Source organism: Nannobrachium achirus (genome assembly GCF_963921795.1).
Source record: "Nannobrachium achirus genome assembly, chromosome: 6".
Classification (NCBI taxonomy): Eukaryota; Metazoa; Chordata; class Actinopteri; order Myctophiformes; family Myctophidae; genus Nannobrachium; species Nannobrachium achirus.
Window position 1 is genome coordinate 31,744,162 of NC_137815.1, and position 24,705 is coordinate 31,768,866.

The 24,705-nt window shown below is 43.1% G+C and overlaps 3 protein-coding genes across 3 annotated transcripts; all 3 read left to right on the top strand.

Moving 5' to 3' along the window:
* Positions 1-6,949: 6,949 nt before the first annotated feature.
* On the top strand, positions 6,950-9,357 carry LOC308287591 (green-sensitive opsin-like; the record flags this gene model as incomplete). The annotated part of the gene is made up of 5 exons (XM_080728816.1): positions 6,950-7,313; positions 7,432-7,600; positions 8,007-8,172; positions 8,824-9,063; positions 9,259-9,357. The coding sequence occupies 5 exons, from the start codon at positions 6,950-6,952 to the stop codon at positions 9,355-9,357; spliced, it is 1,038 nt and encodes a 345-aa protein (XP_080584942.1).
* Positions 9,358-13,210: 3,853 nt separating this feature from the next.
* On the top strand, positions 13,211-15,376 carry LOC308287590 (green-sensitive opsin; the record flags this gene model as incomplete). The annotated part of the gene is made up of 5 exons (XM_080728815.1): positions 13,211-13,574; positions 13,706-13,874; positions 13,960-14,125; positions 14,717-14,956; positions 15,278-15,376. The coding sequence occupies 5 exons, from the start codon at positions 13,211-13,213 to the stop codon at positions 15,374-15,376; spliced, it is 1,038 nt and encodes a 345-aa protein (XP_080584941.1).
* A 6,564-nt stretch (positions 15,377-21,940) lies between these two features.
* Positions 21,941-23,699, top strand: LOC308287587 (green-sensitive opsin-like; the record flags this gene model as incomplete). Its single annotated transcript, XM_080728812.1, has 5 exons — positions 21,941-22,304; positions 22,465-22,633; positions 22,726-22,891; positions 23,126-23,365; positions 23,601-23,699. The coding sequence occupies 5 exons, from the start codon at positions 21,941-21,943 to the stop codon at positions 23,697-23,699; spliced, it is 1,038 nt and encodes a 345-aa protein (XP_080584938.1).
* Between the last annotated feature and the right edge of the window lie 1,006 nt (positions 23,700-24,705).

The window sequence follows — 24,705 nt, forward strand, 5'->3', positions numbered from 1 at the left end:
GTGGTGCAATAGGAGAGATACAGTAACAGGCACACGTTGATCAAATAACAATTCCTCTACATTCTCTAATTGTGTAGACTTCTAAATTAAGTAATGCAGATGTTTAATAATAATTTAACTCTTGAGATCGTAGAAAACAAATGGTTTACGCTCTCAAGAGTAAAAAATCTATAAGGGTCCATTTGGTTACCAAACTCTCCATCATTTAGCTGGGGACCACCTGGAATCCCTTCAAGGACCACTGGTTGACACTAGTGCTGTATTAAGCCTCTCCAGGGCCCTGTCGCTTCACCAAATGAAAAGGCCCCCCCTCTGGTGCAGGAGGAGTACACACGCATGTGCGACCGCCCCCCCCCTCCACCACCAGTATAATGGCCTTAAACTCAGTTCCATTGTTAATCTGGGCCTGCTGGTTGAGAACGGTAGGTTCCGTACGGAACCATTGTTTACTTAGATATGGAAGGATGACCTCCCACTTGGGTAATGACGCCCCCTGGCGATCATTCAGAGAAACTACTTCAGCTCCCGTACTAACGTAGGTAGGAAGGGCCTGTCACTCAAACCGGAGTGACCCGCCTCCAGGCTATATAAGCCCCCGGAGGCGGAAGTAACATCCTCTTAATACCACTCTCTGCCACATTCAGTGAAACAGAGGGGCATTACGTGGGAGGTCATCCTTCCATATCTAAGTAAACAATGGTTCCGTACGGAACCTACCGTTTACTGTCAATATTCCAGGATGACCTCCCACTTGGGATTCTTAAACTCCCCTCTAAGCCACAACCTACTCTCATACCCCCACACACCCCTCATACGGGTGAGCACAGCCCAAACGGGCGTGAACCATCACCCAGAAGGTCCCAGGCCCACCGGACCTGGGTGTGAAGGCATGAGAAAATAAGGAGAGACCCTGACAGACCGAAGTCCGCCTCATTCAACTAAATGAAAAGGACAAGTCCGCCTTATAAGTAAGACACACTATATAAGGAAAACACAGGGTCCCCCCCAAAATACCCCAGGTGGCTACATGCCCACCTGTGGGAGGGGAAGATCCGACTCCTCTATGACGTAGAGGAGGCAACTGCACCCAGAACCGAATGCGCTAGCGAAGAGGATTCGATATCCAGGTGATAGTAGGCTGCAAAGGTAGAAGGCGAAGACCAATTCGCCGAAACACAAATCTCCTGAACGGAGACTCCCTTTGCCAGTGCCCACGAAGTAGCCACACCTCTAGTGCTATGGGCTTTAAGTGCCGCCGGCACTTCCACACCCGCACTAGAGTAAGCCAGCCTAATAGCATCCACAATCCACCTCGAAAGAGTGGGTCTAGACACCGGCTTTCTGACAAGAACATTGCCCATTTCTACAAAGAGCTGAGAAGAAGCTCTAGAACCAGCAGTCCTGTCACAGTAGGCCTTCAATGCCCTGACAGGACAAAGGCAATTCAGCCGCTCATCCTCCGCCGAGACAAACGGAGGAGGATGAAAAGCCAGAAGAACAACAGGCTCCTTAGGGACCACCATGTTCTTAGGAACAAACTTAAGATGAGGCTTGAGCAACACCTTGAGATCATTGTTCATAAACTGCATGCACTCCGCAGACACCGAGAGAGCTTGCAGGTCACCAACTCTTTTAGCCGTGGCCAAAGCCAGCAAAAGAGCCGTCTTGAAACTCAAAAGTTTCAAAGGCAACCCTACAAGCGGCTCAAAGGGAGCCCGACATAGGCCCCCTAGAACCACCTGCAGATCCCAAACTGGGAACAAAGACCTAGTCACCGGCCTCAAACGTTCAACTCCTTGCATGAACTTGATGACCTCCGGGACTTTAGAAGGTGCCTTGCCCGCCACCCCCAGGTGACAGGCATTAATAGCCGCCAAATACCCCCTAAGGGTAGAAAATGCTAGACCACTTCTCAAGCGGTTCTGCATAAATTCCAGAATTTCCTGGGCTGACGCCACATGAGCCACCACAGGTGGAACACGCGACTCGCACCAGTCCTCAAAGGCATTCCACCTTCCATCATAAGACGCCCTCGTAGAGGGCGCCTTAGCACTCTGAATGGTATCAACCACTTCAGAAGAAAAACCGGCTGCCAGCAGGTTTAACCTTTCACGTGCCAAACCCACAGGTCTAGGACCTGCAGGCCTTGGTGGAAGATCTCCCCCCTGGCCTGACTCAACAGGTCCCTGCACTGAGGCAGCTGCCAACCCGGTTCGCAAAGGAGAGGGGCGATCGCCGATCTCCACGTGCCCTTGTAGGGAGCCACCAGGAGCATCTCCAGACCGAACCTCCTGACTCTCTCCAGAGTGGGTCGGATTAAGTCGAAGGGGGGAAACGCGTACAATAGACCTCTCGGCCACGTGTGCGCTAAGGCGTCCAACCCCAAGGGAGGACTGCCCTTCACCGCGAAGAACAACGGACACTTCGTATTCTCCGCTGACGCAAACAGGTCCGCCACTGGCTGACCAAACTTGCGAAAAATCTGGCTCACCACCCTGGGGTGGAGAGACCAATCCTCGTAGCGAGGACCTCCCCTGGACAGGAGATCTGCTCCGCTGTTGAGGAGACCTGGGACGTGTGAGGCCCTGATCGACTTGAGGCGCGACAAGCACCAAACCGTCAATTCTCGAGCCAGACGGTCCAGTGGCAACGACGACAGGCCCCCCTGTTTGTTGACATAAAACATGGCCGTCGTATTGTCTGTCCTGACCAGGACGTGACAATGCAAAATCCAAGGCTCGAAATGCTTGAGCGCCAGGAGTATAGCCATCAACTCCAAATAGTTGATGTGACGACCCCTCATCTCCAGAGGCCAAAGCCCCTGCGCTGTGCGCCCCTCGAAAGTGGCTCCCCATCCACTGAGACTGGCGTCTGTCGTGATCGACTTGTGGGAAACCACCTCGCCAATCGAGACTCCGCTGGTGAGGAACCCCTCCACCAGCCACGGAGACAGGGCGATCGCGCAGGAAGGGGAAACCGTAACCTTCTTGTACTTCAAGGAGGGCGGGATCCCGAGGGATAACATCCATCTTTGAAAAGGTCTCATATGAAACCTGCCCAAACGCAACAGATGTACTGCGGAAGCCATCATTCCCGTCAGTACCATGCAACTCCTGTAAGTGACCTCCTGGCCCACTTGAAAGGAGTCGAGACATTCCCGAAACCTGTCCACCCTCTCCTCTGAGAGACGGGCCGACATGTCGGATGAGTCCAGAAGGACCCCAATGAATGTAAGACGACTTGCTGGAGTCAGCATGCTCTTGCCGTGGTTGACTATGAAACCTAAGGCCTTCAGGTGAGCCAAAACCACTTGTGTGTGACGCGCCACTTCGTGGGCGGAGCTCGCTGAAATCATCCAATCGTCGATGTACGTCGCCAACCTGACGCCCTGCCGTCTCAGCGGGGCGATGGCTGCTTCGGTCACTTTCACGAAAACCCTCGGGCTCAGTGACAGACCGAAAGGGAGTACTGTATACTCGTACAGGCGACCCTCGAAGGCGAACCGAAGGAATTTCCTGTGTGGGGGATAAATCTGGACGTGCTGATAAGCATCCTTCAGATCCACTGAACAGTGGAAATCCCCTTGCCTGACCGACCGTAACATGGTGGGTACTGTTAGCATCCTGAAAACGTACTTCTTCAGGTACACGTTTAGTGCCTTTAGGTCCAGGATGGGACGTAGCCCCCCCCCCTTTTTGGGCACCAGGAAATAACGGCTCCAAAATCCCATGCGGGATTGGGTCCTGTCCAGCTCCACTATAGCACCCTTGCTTAGCAATGAGCTGATCTCTTCTCTCAAAAGACTTGCTTTTAAACCACGTGCTCTGGTATGAATAACCCTGCTCGAAAGCGGGGGTATGTCTGCGAACTGTAACCTGTAACCCCTGGTTATCGTTCGAAATACCCAATGGCTCGGGTTGCATAACTTCCACTGGCGCGCACAGCGTGCTAGCGTGTTTTGAGCGAGAGAAACCCCACCACTGTGCTTCCGTGACGGCGGAGCTTTTTGGCGGCCGGACCGGAAGTGGGGAACCTGCGTATCCGTATCCGGAACGACCGGATGCGGAGCGCAAGGGTTCAATAGGCCGCATGGCGGAAACACCTTCTGGTTGTACCGCTTGACTAGCGGAGCTATTTTGCGGCGGGACCGGAAGTGGGGAACCTGCGTATCCGTATCCGGAACACCCGGATGCGGAGCGCAGGGGTTCAATAGGCCGCAAGGTGGGAACACCTTCCGATTGTACCGCTTGACTAGCGGAGCTCTTTTGCGGCCGGACCGGAAGCGGGGAGCTAGCGAATCCGTATCCGGTGAAACCGGAAGCGTTCGGTTTTGGCTCGATAGAGCGACAGGAAGAGCAAAGCGATTCGACTGATAAACAGACTCGCCCACAACTAAAGCATTCTCCCCTGACAGGAGAGGAACTTTTACGTTTAATACCTGCTCTAAGGCCTTTATGCTTGTCCCTTGACCCGGGCTCATAGTAGGCCGACAGAATTTCTGACTCAAGGTTAAATTCATAGCATCGCTCACGCGAGGGAAAATCCACTCGCGCGCATGAGGAACCATATAATTGTTTGACGTTAACATTACTGGTTGTTGATAAAACCTCTGACTGATTAAAGAGTCCTGACGGGACTCCATCATTCTTACAGGAGGCATGCATAAAGGATTCATATTGTCGACGCGAGGGATATCCCACTCGCGCGCTTGAGGAACCACATAATTGTTTGACATTAACATTACTGGTTTCTGATAAAACCTGTGATTGATTATCGAGTCCTGACAGGACTTCATCATTACTACAGGAGGCATGCACGATGGGGTCGTCTGTGCTAGTGCGAGAGAGTTGGACAGAGACAGACTTTGTTCTTTCAACATGTTTATTGCCGACACAGGAGGCATGCTGCAGAATCGACGTCCTCTGCTCCCGCTTCACTCGCTTGACTGGCGGGTGGAGGGGCAGTGGTGCCTGAGGAGGCCTGGGAGCTCCCTGCGGCGTCCAGTTGACGTGCTGGAGCCGCAGGGGCATTACCTTTCACAGTGACCGTGAGTCGAGAACCCTCGTCCTCGACGGAGTCCTCCTCCTCCTCGGCCGTGTATCCAGAGTATTCAGAACCAGAACCCTCGCTCTGACCGGAGCTCAGGTCCGACTCTCGCCTGAAGGTCTGGACTGTTTTGGTGATGCTCACGTCGAGGGGGACGTCCCCGACGGTCACATCCAAGCGTTTCTTTTTGGGCACCGCGCCCGAAGGGGAAAAGGCTACCGGAGATTTCGTCTGGGTGTTAGCCTTCTTGGTCGCCTTCTTAGCGGCGACTTCACCAGACCCGCCAGCTCCAGTGACAGTGGAGCTAGCTGCGGTCGGTTGCGCGGCAGGCGGTGTCTCATGTAGCACGGCGCCATCTTGACTTGGAATGGCGCGCTGGCTGTCAAGCGGATCTCCGGAAGGCAGCGCCGCACCTTGACCAACGGTGCGGGCCGCCTGGGGAAGGAAAGACTGGGCTGTGGGGTTGAGAGCAGTGGACCCACCTGGTGGAGCGCAGGCCCCGAGGCCTGCCCTGGCTAGGAAGAACCGGTGTATCAGTACATCGTGGTCGTAGGCCACGCAGCAGTCACGGAAAGGTCCTGCTCTCCCCTGAGGACTCAGTGCAGAGAAGGCGTGTGCAACGCCCATGCAGCCGACACAGAGATGGTGAAGATCCTGTCCGTCGATGAGTCCTGGACAGCCTGGACATTGCCTCGGCAGGAAGGCCAGAGGATCCATGGCGAAGCACTGTAGATAGAGTTAACCAGAAGCAGACGAGCTAACAAGCTAACGGCTAAGGCTAGGCCACGCTTGATTCGGGCAGGGCCTGAACAAGCGGTGAGCAGTGTAGCTAACGTTAACAATAGCAGACGAGCTAACAAGCTAACGGCTAATGCTATGCCACGCTTGCTTCGGCGGAGGCCTGAACAAGCAGTAATAATCCTTTGTTATAAAAGGAAATAACCGTCGATTTAGGACGGAACAAGAATAAGTATTCTTAAGTACGGGTTAATTCAACACTCGCCAGTGGGCGACTCCTAATGCCACCGCTTTAGGCTAATGCGCGAAGAAATAATACAAAGGCTGAGTTTCAACTTATCTGAATGTGATATCGCAGAGAGTGAAAAGAGGATGTTACTTCCGCCTCCGGGGGCTTATATAGCCTGGAGGCGGGTCACTCCGGTTTGAGTGACAGGCCCTTCCTACCTACGTTAGTACGGGAGCTGAAGTAGTTTCTCTGAATGATCGCCAGGGGGCGTCATTACCCAAGTGGGAGGTCATCCTGGAATATTGACAGTAAACAACTGTGCTAGGGTACCTGACACTGCACACTGGTGCATCGGGAGTAGCAATCATAGATCCCCCCCAGACCTTAATACAGGCTTTTCTTTAATGGCATGCTGCCAGCCCAGTGCACACTTATCCCTGCAATGCCAGTCAGTGGTGGGCACGATGTCAGGGGGTAATGTGATATGATGGACATAAAACCATTCCATAAGGTGTTAAGAAGATTTAAGAACTAGTGTCTGTGTGTTAAGAAGATTTAGGCTCATTTAAGATAAATAATGAAAACAAAAACCTATATATAAATGCCAGTCAGTGGTGGGCACGATGTCAGGAGGTAATGTGATATGATGGACATAAAACCATTCCATAAGGTGTTAAGAAGATTTAAGAACTAGTGTATGTGTGTTAAGAAGATTTATGCTCATTTAAGATAAATAATGAAAACAAAAACCTATATATGGGTTTTAAAAGCGCTTGTCTTTAAAATCCTCCAGATTCAGTTCATGTGAGAGCACAGCCCAAAGGTATAAAACTCACACCTTTGGTGAGCACGGTTACAGATTGGTTGATCTGGCACTGCTCAGTCTGCACATCTCTTGTCAAACAGTGCACGGTCTGGGACTGCAAGTACGGCAACATGGAGAACGGCACAGAAGGCAAGAATTTCTACATTCCCATGAACAACAGGACTGGGCTTGTGCGGAATCCTTACGAATATCCTCAGTATTACTTGGCAGATCCCATTGTTTTCTACATACTCGGAGCATGGATGTTTTTCCTCATCATAACTGGCCTCCCCATCAACGGTTTGACATTGTTGGTTACAATTCAGAACAAGAAGCTCCGTCAACCTCTTAACTTCATTCTCGTAAACTTGGCTGTGGCTGGATTGATCATGGTCTTTTTTGGATTCACCGTCTGCTTTATCACGTGTATGTTTGGTTACTTTATTTTTGGACCAATCGGTTGCATCATTGAGGGCTTCATGTCTTGCATTGGAGGTATGAAATATGACTTGTATTGTCCCTGTAAATGCATACATATACTGTAGGTCTTTCATTGTGTTCTTTAGATGTAATTACTTAAAGCTAAACATTTCTTTCATATTCACTTTTACAGGTCAAGTTTCTCTGTGGTCATTGGTGGTGCTGGCTGTTGAGAGATACATTGTTGTGTGCAAACCCATGGGAAGCTTCAAGTTCACGGCCGCTCATGCTGGAGCTGGAGTTAGTTTCGCTTGGTTCATGGCTTGTACCTCTTCTATCCCTCCACTTGTTGGCTGGTCCAGGTAAGTTCAAATGAATATCATAGATCATCCATTGGCAGAATGTGTCCCTGACTGACCAACCAGCAGGCTCTATCTGCCTTGTCCCGCCCAGGTTCCACCTTTTTTCATGTTGAATTTGCTAAAACATATATTTTGGAGAAATAAAAACATTTAAAAACATAATGAGTCACTATACTGCCACTGAGCAGCTCCATTTTACTGAAACCAAGTTTGAAATTAGAATTGAACACACAGAATAACAATACAAAGCAACTGAATTAAAATGGTAGTGGATGGAGTGTCCCACCGAGTGTCCCACTAAGACACAGCAACCAATGGGTATGAAGAGGGGAAGGACAAGAGGCGGGACTTGACAAAGGGTGAATTGGCTTCTTAATCACTGCTCTCAATTGACTCAATTAATCAGATTCATTCCTGAGGGCATCCAGGCCTCCTGTGGACCAGACTACTACACCAACGCTCCAGGATACAACAATGATACATACGTCATGTACCTGTTCAGCTGCCACTTCTGTGTTCCAGTTACCACAATCTTATTCACCTACGGAAGCCTTGTGCTGACAGTCAAAGCGGTAAGATAGTCCAAAATGTCCCAAAATATGTTTCTCTAAATCTATAAGCACTAAGAAAACGTGTTTAAAGGGAAACTAGGTAACATTAAGACTATATATATATATATATATATATATATATATATATATATATATATATATTATATATATATTATATATATATATTATTTTTTTCCTTTTTTTCCCCCTTTTTTTGCCATCGTTTCCCTTTTTCAGTCACTATATTATTGTGCTGGGGTGTTTCCTTGCAGAAAGACACACCACTCTGGCTGTAATTTGGTTATATTTGGTTTTCCACTGTTTATGTTGACATTCATCCCTTGGAGGGATGTTTCTGTCTGTGAGGGGAGGGGGAGCTCAACCCCTTTGAACTTCAAAGGGGTTGTGCACTGAGGTAATTGATTGGGCCATTAAAGTGTCAAGTGCTCATTAGTGATCTTTCGAATCAATGAAAGCATCAAAGACACCTGTTTAATGCCTGGGTAGGGAGGAATGTGTTTGTATAGACACAGACTTGCCTAGTTCCCCTTTAATTAATACTAAGCTTGGAAATTGGTATCTTTTGATCACAGAAGTTCATATACTGTTATATATAGCCTTTGACACGAGAACTATTCTTATTTCTATAATTTCTGCCATGATCCATTTTAGGCAGCAGCTCAGCAGCAGGACTCAGCATCCACCCAGAAAGCTGAGAAGGAAGTCACACGCATGTGTGTGCTCATGGTTTTGGGATTCTTGTTTGCTTGGTCACCCTATGCCAGCTACGCAGCCTATATCTTCTTCAACAAGGGGATGGCTTTCAGTGCTGTATCCATGGCTATCCCTGCCTTCTTTGCAAAAAGCTCTGCCTTGGTCAATCCAATCATCTATGTGCTGTTTAATAAACAGGTAAGATATTTTACAGAACAAAGATGACCGCATTCACATAATTTACTATGTTACAGATTAGTTATTAAATGTGGTAATTCCTACACCCACAGTATGAAAGACAGTCCCCCTTAGTTATCTTATTATGAACAAATGTTAAATTGTAAGAATCTATTTTGATGAATTTTTCTGAGTTACCACTGTATCATCTTCCAGTTCCGTAGCTGCATGCTTCAGACCATTGGAATGGGTGGCATGGTTGAAGATGATACCTCAATGTCTACCAGCAAGACAGAAGTGTCCACAACATCTTAAGATGGATGTTATGGACATTTTCCTTTTACGCTATCTACTTGATTTTGGATGATCATCTTCATGGATTGAAAGAAACTTCGATTCGGGAAAAAAGGAGAAATGCATATACCGTACTTGAACTCCAATGAATGTACATAGTTATTTTACACATGAAAGAAATCAACAGATGAAGCTACACATTTGCTGTGGGATCAAACATAATAATGTATATCGGAAGAAGTGAAAGTGTATGCTAACACTCAGATCCAAACTAAAGTAATCCACCATTTAAACAATACGCTTTGAAAATGTTACCAGAGACACTGTAGGGAATTCTCAGGATCAAGATCAAGCATGTTAAATTATCTAAAATCTCAAAAAGAAAGACAACGTCCTTTATTGTTGTTTGGATGTGATGAATGAATGCACTTCAGATGTGACTGAAAATGAATCTGTATTTTTGTCATTGTGGGGCTGGCATATTTGTTGGCCTATGTCAGAACTTTCTTGTACATATTTTATAAATATCAAAAGTCTAGAAATAGGTTAATAAATGCATGCATGAAAAATCATTTGTTGTTACTTTACAGCTTATTCTAAACACACACAACATCATACTTTATAGTAAGGTTCATATAAGAAATTATATCAAGAGATCCTGATTTCTATAATGCTTGTCATGTGGTAGGCGTGTAATGCATAATGAATTAGATTCTCTGCTCCAACAGTCAACAGGCATTTTATCAATCTAATAATGAACAAAAGCAAACTTTAGAATGCCAACATCAAGTCAAAAAAAATCTGAAGTTTGTTTCCATTGTTGTCCATGAAGATGTTTACAACCTCATTTGGCAGTATAATCATGCTTCTTCTTCAAATTGTACACAAATTGAAGGTATCATTTCAATTATAGCAACATATTGGCCTGTGTTGCCTATGTCAGCCAGAGAGTCAGAAGGCTAAGCTAATTACAAGTCTATTGACTGATATTCCTGCCCATAGTTCATGAATTTGTGAGAGGTTATAAAGAGGTTTAGGTTAATAAAGGTGCTATATTAATCTTATTAAGTCAATTTGAAATTACTGCAGTGTGAAAGGTGTAAAACCCATACTCCTTTCAACCTCAGCTGCAGAGTGGTTTAGCACTGAGAGCACCTCTAGTCAAACGGTGCACAGTCTGTGACTGCCTAAAAAACTATTATGGAGAATTGCACCAACCTGCAATGAATGAACATAAACGTGTTTTTTTTTTTTTTTTTTTTTTCATTTCTTTTTTGGGTAACAAATGTTTCAATGTGATGACTGGATGAGCTTCAGATTTATTGATTGATTGAATACTTTATTAACAGTTTGCAGATTGTACAGAGGTATGGTTTACAATGATTTTTAAAAGGATATATTTAGACAAATAATATTATACTATAATAAACAAGTCATAATCAACAAGGGGGAGAGTTCTATTCGGTGTTAAGCTGTGTTTCTAGGACTGTTAGACAAAATTCAGACAGGAGGGTAAGGAGTCACACTTTTGGATGTTTGTTGGTAGGGCATTCTATATTGATGGCATAGCAGTAAAATGACTTTGAGTTGACCCCATGTTTGTGATGAATCTGGGTTGAGTGAGATCAGTGGAACTTGAGGAACTAATTATTACAAGGCTCCTTATATCTAACCTTTATATTTTACCATCACTTACAGTACCAGTAACACTCCCTAATCGAGAGATAAGCGACTGTCAGGTCGCATACGCACACTTTAGAGGGCAATGGTAGCCAATCAAGAGGGAATATGGGAAATGGGACAGATCCATGTTCATGACATGACTTTAGAGATACTGTGGACCGCTGTGCGTGATTTTAGGGCAAAATCTGATTATGATATTTGAGCCTAGATGTCTCCACTATATATAGGCCTAGCTATTGTTTATGTTACAGCCTTGTTAGCCTTGTTATGGTTGAGCCTATCTTTGAAGCAGCAACAGTATAACTGTGATCCCTGCCCTGTGCAATTGGCAGAACTGCCATACCATTGACCTGAGTGTTATTGCGACCAAAGGTCGCAGTATACCATGAGAAATGTCGTAGCTTGTCCATCCGTCAGTACAGGAAGTGATGTCACGTGACATCACGTCACATCACATCACCTACAGTATCTAAAAGTTCATATATGGGTATCCCTTTTATGCCCATATATGAAGATCCCAATGTCATTGATATATATCACTGGCCAGATGGCAAAGGCATGGCTCATATCTGTGTGGCTGGTTCAGATAGGGATCTCCACGAATGGGCATAAAATATATTGTATGTATATGGATACATATTATTATTAATAAAGGATAAAATAAATATATGAATATATGGTCATTCCCAGAAACAAAATCCCTTGTATGCCCATTTATGGAGATTTCTGATGTCATCAATCCCAGGCCCTAACTGGCCCAAGATCCTGTTTACTCTGATTTACACCCTACCTTCCCCAAAAACGTTAATATTAAGTCCATATATATATATATATATGGATATATTTTAATAAAGGATAAAATAAATAAATGTCCATATACAGTATGGGCATTCCCAGATGAGGCCCTGTACTGAGTGATGAAAGCCGCAAGGAAGCCACCTTGAGACTGACATCAAGCAGCGTGGACTGACATGGAAAGAGCTGGAAAAGAAGGCCCAGGATAGAGGACTCTGGCGGACTGTAATCAACGGCCTATGCTCCATGAAAAGGAGTGATAAGCATAAGTAAGTATAAGTAACCTGGCCTGAGTCAAACTGTAATTGTACTCAGAGCTGGTTGTCGTTGTGCATGGAAGTAATCTCCATAATCATTCAGGGAGAGTGTTCACTGTCTGGACAGAAGATGACCATCTGCTCTCCTGTAAATTTGTTTTGTGGCTACAGGATTTAAGGTATAGTACCACTTAAAAAAAGACTTCAGCATACCCAGTTCCTCTCAAAAAAATGCGTAGGCGATCGTAGGCGAGGTAGGTATAGTACCGTACAGCATGGAAAGCAGCATGTGATTCGGTATAGCTTCTTGCTAAATAAATGGAACTTTGTTATCTTCTTGAAACCTGGAGGTCGTATGTCCAACTGTCGAGCCTGTCTCGCTTAGTAAAAGATCTATAAGGGTCCATTTGGTTACCAAACTCTCCATCATTTCGCTGGGGACCACCTGGAATCCCTTGATGGACCACTGGTTGACACTAGTGCTGTATTAAGCCTCTCCAGGGCCCTGTCGCTTCACCAAATGAAAAGGCCCCCCCTCTGGTGCGGGAGGAGTACAGGCGCACGTGCGACCCCCCCCCACCCACCCCCCCACCACCACCACCACCAATAGTATAATAGCCTTAATCTCCAGGTAGTTCCATTGTTAATCCGGGCCTGCTGGTTGAGAACAACTGTGCTAGGGTACCTGACACTGCACACTGGTGCATCGGGAGTAACAATCATAGTTTCCTTCCAGACCTTAATACAGTCTTTTTTTTAATGGCATGCTGTCAGCCCAGTGCACACTTATCCCTGCAATACCAGTCAGTGGTGGGCACAATGCCAGGAAGTAATGTGATATGACCATTCCATAAGTTGTTAAGAAGATTTAAGAACTAAAGTCTGTGTGTATGTGTGTGTCTGTGTGTTAAGAAGATTTAGAATGCATTTGAGATGAAACATGAAAACAAAACCCTATATATGGGTTTTAAAAGAGCTTATATTTTAAATCTCCAGATTCAGTACATGTGAGAGCACAGCCCAAAGGTATAAAACTCGCACCTTTGGCGAGCACGGTTACAGATTGGTCGATCTGGCACTGCTCAGTCTGCACATCTCTTGTCAAACAGTGCACGGTCTGGGGCTACATGTACGGCAACATGGAGAACGGCACAGAAGGCAAGAACTTCTACATTCCCATGAACAACAGGAGTGGGCTTGTGCGGAGTCCTTATGAATATCCTCAGTATTACTTGGCAGATCCCATTGTTTTTTACATACTCGGAGCATGGATGTTTTTCCTCATCATAACTGGCTTCCCCATCAACGGTTTGACATTGTTGGTTACAATTCAGAACAAGAAGCTCCGTCAACCTCTTAACTTCATTCTCGTAAACTTGGCTGTGGCCGGATTGATCATGGTCTTTTTTGGATTCACCGTCTGCTTCATCACGTGTTTGTTTGGTTACTTTATTTTTGGACCAATCGGTTGCGTCATTGAGGGATTCATGTCTACAATTGGAGGTATGAAATATGACTTGTATAGTCCCTGTAAATGCAAACATATACTGTAGGTCTTTCATTGTGTTCTTTAGATGAGTTCTTTAGATGTAATTACTTAAAGCTAAACATTTCTTTTATATTCACTTTTACAGGTCAAGTTTCTCTGTGGTCATTGGTGGTGCTGGCTGTTGAGAGATACATTGTTGTGTGCAAACCCATGGGAAGCTTCAAGTTCACGGCCGCTCATGCTGGAGCTGGAGTTAGTTTCGCTTGGATCATGGCTATTTCCTGTGCTGTCCCTCCACTTGTTGGCTGGTCCAGGTAAGTTCAAATGAATATCATAGATCATCCATCATGTATGTAATTGGCTTTCTAATCACTGCTCTCAATTGACTCAATTAATCAGATACATTCCTGAGGGCATCCAGGCCTCCTGTGGACCAGACTACTACACCAACGCTCCAGGATTCAACAATGATGCATACGTCATGTATCTGTTCAGCTGCCACTTCTGTGTTCCAGTTGTCACAATCTTCTTCACCTACGGAAGCCTTGTGCTGACAGTCAAAGCGGTAAGATGGTCCAAAATGTCCCAAAATATGTTTCTCTAAATCTATAAGCACTAAGGAAACTAGGTAACATTAAGACTATTTTTAATATATGTGTGGCGGAGAGAGTTGCAGCCCCAGCCTCAAGCCTCAAAAAGTCTAGTATCTCCCTTGTTCCATAGGGATATCCCTTTGGAGTGATGCTTAAGATATTGGACTTTCACGCGGGAGCTCTGGGTTCAAAGCCTGGGTGGGGAGGTTTGCATCACCTCTGTTATATCTATCTGTGAGGGGAGGGGGAGCTCAACCGGCTTGCTCCCCTTGAATTTCAAAGGGGTTGTGCACTGAGGTAATTGATTGGGCGATAAAAGTGTCAAGTGCTCATTAGTGATCTCTCTAATCCATGAAAGCATCAATGACAGCTACCTGTTTAATGCCTGGGTAGGGAGTCATGTGTTTGTATACACACAGACTTGCCTAGTTCCCCTTTAATTAAAACTAGGCTTGGAAATTGGTATCTTTTGATCACAGAAGTTCATATCGTACTGTTATATATATAGCCTTTGACACGAGAACTATTCTTATTTCTATAATTTCTGTCATGATCCATTTTAGGCAGCAGCTCAGCAGCAGGACTCAGCATCCACCCAGAAAGCTGAGAAGGAAGTCACACGCATGTGTGTGCTCATGGTTTTGGGATTCTTGTTTGCTTGGTCACCCTATGCCAGCTACGCAGCCTATCTCTTCTTCAACAAGGGGATGGCTTTCAGTGCTGTATCCATGGCTATCCCTGCCTTCTTTGCAAAAAGCTCTGCCTTGGTCAATCCAATCATCTATGTGCTGTTTAATAAACAGGTAAGATATTTTACAGACCAAAGATGACTGCATTCACATAATTTACTATGTTACAGATTAGTTATTAACTGTGGTAATTCCCACACCCACAGTATGAAAGACAGTCCTCCTTAGTTATCTTATTATGACAAATGTTAAATTGTAAGAATCTATTTTGGTGAATCTTTCTGAGCTACCACTGCATCATTTTCAATTATATATATATATATATATATATATATATATATATATATATATATATATATATATATATATATATATATATATATATATAAACGCCTCGCTTCATGTCTGACTACCCCCATTTGTTCTCTTTTCCAGTTCCGTAGCTGCATGCTTCAGACCATTGGGATGGGTGGCATGGTTGATGATGAGACCTCAGTGTCTGCCAGCAAGACAGAAGTGTCCACCACATCTTAAGATGGATGTTATGGACATTTTCCTTATACACTATCTACTTGATTTTGGATGATCATCTTCATGGATTGAAAGAAACTTTGATTCGGGAAAAAAAGGAGAAATGCATATACTTGAACTCCAATGAATGGACATAGTTATTCACACATCAAAGAAATCAACAGATGAAGCTACACATTTGCTGTGGGATCAAAAATAATAATGTATATCGGAAGAAGTGAAAGTGTATGCTCAGATGTACACTCAGATCCAAATTAATGTAATCCACCATTTAAACAATGCGCTTTGAAAATGTTACCAGAGACACTGTAGGGTATTCTCAGGATCAAGATCAAGCATGTTAAATTATCTAAAATCTCAAAAAGAAAGACAACATCCTTTTTTGTTGTTTGGAGGTGATGAATGGATGCACTTCAGATGTGACTGAAAATTAATCTGTATTTATATGTCATTGTGGGGCTGGCATATTTGTTGGCCTATGTCAAAACTTTCTTGTACATATTTTATAAATATCAAAAGTCTAGAAATAGGTTAATAAATGCATGCATGAAAAAAACAATCATTTGTTGTTACTTTGCAGCTTATTCTTAACACACACAAAATCACACTCTATAGTAAGGTTCATATAAGAAATGATATCAAGAGATCCTGATTTCTATAATGCTTGTCATGTGGTAGTCGTGTAATGCATAATGTAATGGATTAGACTCTCTGCTCCTCTTTCAGTCAACAGGCATTTTATCAATTAGGTAAATTTGAAATTACTGGTTGAAAGGTGTAAAACATATATACTCCTTTCAACCTCAGCTGCATACAGAGCGGTTTAGCACTGAGAGCTCCTCTATAAACGGTGCACAGCTCTGTGACTGCCTAAAAAACTATTATGGAGAACGGCACCAAAAGCAATTTGGAAAAAAGGAATCCTGACCGGCAATGAATGAACATAATAGTTCAAAAGATATGTTTTTGTCTCCACCAGCCGAAGGCAGGGGGAGAGTATGTTTTCGCCCCTGTCCGTCCGTGCGTCCGTCCGTGCGTCCTCCGAGTTTGTGTACAGCTAATCTCCGGCGCCGTTGGGTTGATGAGCACACACACTCACTGGATGCCAATTCAGAACCTCTGCCCCACATTTTTCAAATGGCCCTGTTCTAGCGCCACCATGAGGCCGATGTTTGCAAAACACATTTCTGTACACTACTCCTACAGATTTTGTCCAAAAATCACGCAAATCGGTAGACAGCATCTCTACAGTCATGTGATCGACACGGATCTGTCTGATTGTCCATATTCCATCCTGATTGGCTGAAATTGGCTTTCAAAGTTTGTAAGATTGGTCCGTTTTGGACAAAATGCCTCAAATCACAAACGCAGAGTGCAATTAACATGAAATCGCATACACACGTTCCCACTAGGATGAGGAAGAAATGCCACCTCAAATTTTTGAAATCAGCCTCATGGTGGTGCTATAACAGGCCAATTCGTGGTTTTACCTATAACTCCACTGATCAGTTTCAAACTTTGTAAGCGCACTCCCTATAGGCCAAGGAAAAACCCTTTCCTTGCATAAAATATTTTTATGCAAGGTATTGATTGGCCTGATTGGCTAAGATTGGCCTCCAAACTTTGCAGGATTGATCCGTTTCAAACAAAACGCCTCAAATCAAACACAGCGTGCAATTGTAATGAAATTGTGCACGCACATTCGCAAAAGGCCAAGGAAGAAATTACACTACAAAATTTTCAAATCAGCCTCATGGTGGCGCCATGAAAGGCCTAAGATTGGTGAAGAACACATGCCACCCTTTTTACATTGGCCTATTATACCACCACCAGGACGCGTGGCTGGTGGAGACCTGTGCTCGGAAGAGCACTTCTTCTAGTTTCTTTTCATTTCTTTTCTGTGTAACAAATGTTTGGATGTGATGACTGGATGAGCTTCAGGTGATTGATTGATTGATTGATTGATTGATTGATTGATTGATTTATTGATTTATTGATTGATTGAATACTTCATTAAAAGTTTGCAGATTGTACAGAGGTACAGATTACAATTATTTTTAAAAGGATATATTTAGACAAATAATAATATACTATAATAAACAAGTCATATCAACAAGGGAGAGAGTCCTAGCTTTCTTTCAGACTTGAGGGTAAGGAGTCACACTTTTGGATGTTTGTTGGTATAGGGCATTCCATATATTGGTGGCATAGCAGTAGATAGAATGAAGATGCTTTTACCAAAAATGCACTTCTCACTAAACAAGCAATGATTGCTATGGAAAGAGATATTTAAAACATATTTTAACAAAGACATTACTTACAGCACCTTAAGGTTAATCTGTTCCGGGGTCAGCCAATACAGTCCAGTGTGCAACCGCAAACGTTTTTGCCTTCGGGTCTTTTCCTATAGTCATGTTGCACTTGGGGTATGTGAGGTGAAAAGTGAACACGCCATGAGATATATCGTCAACACAGGCATGGCCCCAATTGTGCAGTTGGTTTCATCGATGATCACGGCAGGCTGAGTGGTCTCGCCTGAGGAAAGATATTGGGGTCTTCTGCAGACTGACACAAACACAAAGAAAAACAAAACAAAAAAATATCACAAACAATTCACGCATTGTATTTTTAATTGTATAGTCAAATATGAAAGTTTGTCAAGCATGTGCTATCCTAACATCATGTTATGGATACATTTCAGGCATGCTGCTGTTACGTGCTGCAATGTTAAAAACATGAATTTACTGTAGACAGTTATCTAAACAAACAATACTTTCATGGGAACCTCTGCCAGAAATGGTAATTACTTTTGTTTAGCTGCAGGGGCTTTCATCAACTTTTTGAACACTCCGTAAAACTGTTGCCTTGTCATAAAAAGGTCTCACAGTGGGTCATCAGTTCAGGCACAAAGTAGGAGTTCCCTCGATCGAGGATTCGTCAGAGTTCATCCTATGACACAGACAGATAAAGAAAGAATGGTTCAGTTTACATTCCTCCATCGAGTGTAACCTAAAATTAAGAGCAAGTTTCTAGTCCCTTGTTTACACTTTACATAACTGCATTCATACACAAAATACTGCATTCATAATACTGCATTCATACACTACTCCTACAAAAAATATTATTGCAATATGTGTCCTTATTTTACAGTTAAACCTCTGGTTTCTAGTCCATGGTTTACTGTAAGAGTAGAAACTGCATTTATACACAAACATTAAGTGTGTCCTTACCATTTCCAACTGTTCAACCTGCATCCAGATTGTGTTGATCCAGATGGTGGAAGATCTCTCTGAGATGGTGGAGTCATTGGTGTCTTCATTGGAAACTTATGGCTGCTTTGAAAGCAGTCTCCCTCTTCTCTTAAAACCCATTCAGGCCGGGAACACATTTTGCTGTTTGGGAGGGGCTTACCGTACATGTACAGTATGTAGCAACATATTTGTTTTGTAGGCTAATTTCTGATTTAGCCCTATTCTATAGGTTAGGCCTAAATGGGTTAAAGGGCCAGTTCACCTCTGGGACAACCAGATCTTATTTTATTGTTGTTTTTGTGTTCCATCTGTGTTGTGAGATATTTTAATATTTCAGCATGAATGATGATGCATTTTGCATCATATGAGTCATCATGCTGCATCATATGATGCAAAATGCATCATCATTCATGCTGAAATACTAAAATATCTCAAAACACAGATTGAACACAAAAAATAACTCAGGATTGAGTTGATCGTGTCCCAAACAACAATAAAATAAGATCTGGTTGCCCCAGAGGTGAACTGGCCCTTTAAGGGATCATTCCTTTTTGGGGGTTGTCGCTTTCTGAACCGTCTTCAGAAGCTGCATCTTCACAGACACACATTTGTTTGTTGTTATAAATTAAACAAAATGTATTCCAGAAATTATACAAGCTGACACATGTTGCCATGCCATAGGGGGAAAAAAAGAAAGAAAAAGACCAAAACATCAAAAGTGAAAAACAAACTATATAAAAACTGGTCAAACATTGGCCAAATTGTCAAACGATATAAGAGGCAACAATTGAGTACCTGAGACGAAAAACTGTCTAAGTCCTTATTTAAAAAAAGTTAACATAGACATTTTTTTACTTAACTCATATATATTAGGAATTATAAGACATAATACTTATGGAAAGTGGAAAAACAGTATATCTCCAACAGTTTGTGGAACAACAGTATAAGAGCACATAAGAATAAAACAGACAATTGAACAAAATGAGGGTAAAGTGCATTTACAATTTAACAGATTAAACATGACTAGTTAGTGGTTTACAGTCTTGTAAATCAAAAAATCTCTCTTTTAATCGCATTAATTTTCTGTAAGCAATTAATTGCAATTAATCAGTTAAAGTCCCAGCTAGGCCTGGGGCGGTATCGACATTTTGTTACCGCGATTACCGTCTTCCCATTTACCGACGGTACTGCGGTAATTACCGCACCCCCGTATCTATTAATTAAGGTTCGGCGATAAGCCAAAATATTGCAATCATCTTCCCTAAAGTCGCCTCTCCACAGTGGAGAGGCGACACAGCCTGACCGCCCGAGTTATACTTCTCCGTACAGCACAGCGGGTATGGCTTTGAAAGGAGCAGATCTACAAGCTCACAACACATTGCATCCGCGACGCGTTCTGAGCTTTTAGATCTGCACTGTCGGGTTACCATAGTAACGTAGGCTAGCTAGTAGGCTTTTCAGACACAAACAGCTGTGTGAACAAACCAGAAGAGGAAGGGTAGTCAGATCGTGTACAGTGATTCTGTAAACTCACGTCACGTCTCAACTCTCAAATCGCAGTGATTGAGTGCTGCTATATACAGGTTTTAGTTACAAGACTTGACAGAAAAGGTTATAAAATCTCCGACGCGCCGCCGAACGGGCACAACGTGCGACGCGATGGAAAAAGTAAAATAGTTTCATTTTCGGCTTCAGTCCACGCGGCCCGCGCTCCGCCAGTAATCCGTATGAATAAAAAAAGATATGCCACAACACAAGGTATGTATTAACCTCCTTGTGTCGAGTGGATTACAAAGAAAGTTTACGCTGCTCTGTACTCCTCTACGCAGGCAGCTGCAGGAGTGACTGTCTGTGTCTGAGTGAGAGTGACGTATGTGGCTTCCAAACTGTGGTACACGGCCCAGAGCAGAGCGGCATGGAGCGCATGCGGTCCTCGCTTCTCCCCTGTTTTAAAACTCGCTTGTTTTCCAATAAAAAATATACTTTTTTTTGTCTTTTTTTACCGCGGTAAGCACACTGACACCGCGGTAGACCTCGGTTTACCGCGGTACGGCGGTACGGCGGTTACCGTGTCCAACCCTAGTCCCAGCCCTAATATATATATATATATATATATATATATATATATATATATATATATATATATATATATATATATATATATATATATATATAGACTGTTATTCGTCTCAGGTACTCATATTGTGAATAGCAGATCTACAAGCTCACTACATTCCAAGTGCTTGTCAGGGTGGACTCACACAGCTCTGCTACACACACATAAAATGGCAGAATGAAGCTCACGTGGTGAAAAGATAATATATATGCTTCCCTAATTGCAAACATTTGGCACCTGGCCCATTGATACTCTTAAGCTTAGCATTAGCTTAGTATTTGTTTACTGGTTAGCTAACATGCAGGAAAATACACACTTTCTATAAAAACATGACAGAAAACATCCTTAACATACATGTAACAGTTACATTATCCAGTGTTTTAAGTTTCACCTACCGAAAAGGAATAAATTAAATGAATCCATGACAGCTGGTAAAACTCCTGGCTGTTAGCAGCAGCCTCCCACAAACCGGTTTAAACTGGTTCCAAGGTAGAACAAGTAGTGTTTCTGTAGTGTTGTTATTATTCACTATATATGTTTTGGATCAAACACAGGTGTTTCAATTGTTTTGATTGGCATAATGTTCTACTCCAATCAGAATACCTGTGTTTGCCCCAAAACATGACCGCTGTGTAGTAAAAAACTCTACTTGTTACTACATATTCACTACACAAGTAAGTAGTGCAATCTCTACATAATCACTATTTAAATGCTCTTGTAGTGAAGCAGCTGTAGTTTTAACAGCTTTTTCACAACTCTGCTTGATTACTACTGGGAACATTACTGTTTCATTACAAAACTCTACTGGTGTGTCATGAGTAGTGTATAAATTACAGATTTACTACACAATTGCTACACATGACTTTTTGTGTAGTAATTCAACAGTAATTTTTCATGAGGGGCAGTCCATATTGTTGGAGTGTCCGGGGTCCTAACAGGTGCCTAATTGCTTAAGTGGATGGCTGCATTTTTAAAGCTTTAGAAGTCAAAGGGTAATTAGACTAATGGCTGAGGTTGTAGGATGGTATAAAACAAATTAACCTTGCTATTCTAAACTGTTAAGGTTAAGACAGGGTAATTTGAAAGCACTGTCCGAAAAGTATAAAACTCAGTCGCTTAACAAATCAGCTGCGGAGTGGTTTAGCACGGCACAGACTTCTCATCAAACAGTGCACGCTCTGGGACTGCATGTACGGCAACATGGAGAACGGCACAGAAGGCAATAACTTTTATATTCCTATGAACAATAGGAGTGGGCTTGTGCGGAGTCCTTTCCATTATCCTCAATATTACTTGGCCCCACCGGCGGCATTCTACGCACTCGCAGCCTACATGTTTTTCCTCATGGCTTTCGGCTTCCCCATCAATGGTTTAACGTTGGTGGTCACTGCTCAGAACAAGAAGCTCCGTCAGCCTCTCAACTTCATTCTTGTAAACTTGGCTGCGGCCGGATTGATCATGGTCCTTTTTGGATTCACCTGCACCTTCATCACTTGTATTTGCGGTTACTTCATTTTTGGACCAATGGGTTGCGCCATTGAGGGCTTCATGTCTACAATGGGAGGTATGAAATATGACTTTTATAATGCCTGTAAATGCAAACAGCTCTTTTATTGTGTCATTGTGTCATTCCCTTTGTTTGAGTTGCCATGGAAATTGTGAAAGGTCATTGGACCCAGATGTAATTACTTAAAGCTAAAAATGTATGTTCTATTCACTTACAGGTCAAGTTTCTCTGTGGTCATTGGTGGTGCTGGCTGTTGAGAGATACATTGTTGTGTGCAAACCCATGGGAAGCTTCAAGTTCACGGCCGCTCATGCTGGAGCTGGAGTTGCTTTCAGCTGGATCATGGCTGCCGCCTGTGCTGTCCCTCCACTTGTTGGCTGGTCCAGGTGAGTTCAACTCAATATCCCATTGCAGTGTGTATGTTAGTGGTGTGGTTTTCTAATCATTGCTCTCTATTGGCTCAATTGATGATTTTCAGATACATTCCTGAGGGCATCCAGGCCTCCTGTGGACCAGACTACTACACCAACGCCCCAGGATTCAACAATGATACATACGTCATGTACATGTTCAGCTGCCACTTCTGTATTCCAGTTTGCACAATCTTCTTCACCTACGGAAGCCTTGTGCTGACAGTCAAAGCAGTAAGTACATTATTACATTCTGTACAATCATGGTAGTTTCTAAACCCACAATGTACCTAGCCTACTGTAGATACAGGAATTCTGTAGCATCACAAAACATAACAGAACACACATTTTACCTCAACACCACAGTGAATTTAATACTGCATGTTGCTTCTGATCGTGAAAGTTCATATTGTACTATACAGCCTTTGACATGTAAACTATTCTTATTTCTCTCACAATCCATTTTAGGCAGCAGCTCAGCAGCAGGACTCAGCATCCACCCAGAAAGCTGAGAAGGAAGTCACACGCATGTGTGTGCTCATGGTTTTGGGATTCTTGTTTGCCTGGTCACCCTATGCCAGCTATGCAGCCTATCTCTTCTTCAACAAGGGGATTGCTTTCAGTCCTATTTCCATGGCTATCCCTGCCTTTTTTGCAAAAAGCTCTGCCTTGGTCAATCCAGTCATCTATGTACTGCTGAACAAACAGGTAAGATAGTTTACAGACCAGAGATTACATTCACATACAAGGTTACAGATCAGTTATTAACTTTGGTGACTCCCACAGTATGAAAGAAAGTTCCTGTGACAATGCTATATTGTTATAATCTATTTGGTGCCTTGTTCTGAGCTATACTGTACCACAGCACACTTTTCTAAGCAAACTAAACGACTATAAACCACCTCACTTCACATCTGACTTCATCCATTGTTCTCTTTTCCAGTTCCGTAGCTGCATGATGAGCACCATTGGGATGGGTGGCATGGTTGATGATGAGACCTCAGTGTCTGCCAGCAAGACAGAAGTGTCCACCACATCTTAAGATGGATGTTATGGACATTTTCCTTTACGCTATCTACTTGATTTTGGATGATCATCTTCATGGATTAAAAGCAACTTCAATTTGGAAAAAAAGGAGAAACCTGACCTCCAATGAATGGACATAGTTATTCACACACATGAAAGAGATCAACAGATGAAGCTACACATTTGCTGTGGGATCAAAAATAATAATGCATATCTGAAGAAGTGAAAGTGTATGCTAACACTCAGATCCAAAATAATTGAATCCACCATTTAAACAATATGCTTTGAAAATATTACCAGAGACACTGTAGGGAATTCTCAGGATCAAGATCAAGCATATTCAATTATGTAAACATCTCAAAAAGAAATACAACGTCCTTTTTTGTTGTTTGGATGTGATGAATGGATGCATTTCAGATGTGACTGAAAATGAATCTGTATTTTTATGTCATTGTGGGGCTGGCATATTTGTTGGCCTATGTCAGAACTTTCTTGTATATATTTTATAAATATCAAAAGTCTAGAAATAGGTTAATAAATGCATGCATGAAAAAAAGTTTCATTTGTTGTTACTTTACAGCTTATTCTAATTCTAAACACACAAAATCACACTTTATAGTAAGGTTCATATAAGAAATTATATCAAGAATTCTATAATTCTTGTCATGTGGCAGGCGTGTAATGCATAATGAATTAGACTCTCTGCTCCTCTTTCAGTCAACAGGCATTTTATCAATCTAATAATGAACAAAAGCAAACAATGCACCTTAAGAATGCCAACATCAAGTCACAAAAAAGCTGAAGCTTGTTTCCATTGTTGTCCATGAAGATGTTTACAACCTCATTGGGCAATATAATCATGTTTCTTCTTCAAATTGTACACAAAGTGAAGGTATAATTTCAATTATAGCAACATATTGGACTGTGTTGCCTCTCTGTCAGCCAGAGAGTCAGAAGGCTAAGCTAATTACAAGTCTATTGACTGAAATGCCTGCCCATGGTTCATGAATTTGTGAGAGGTT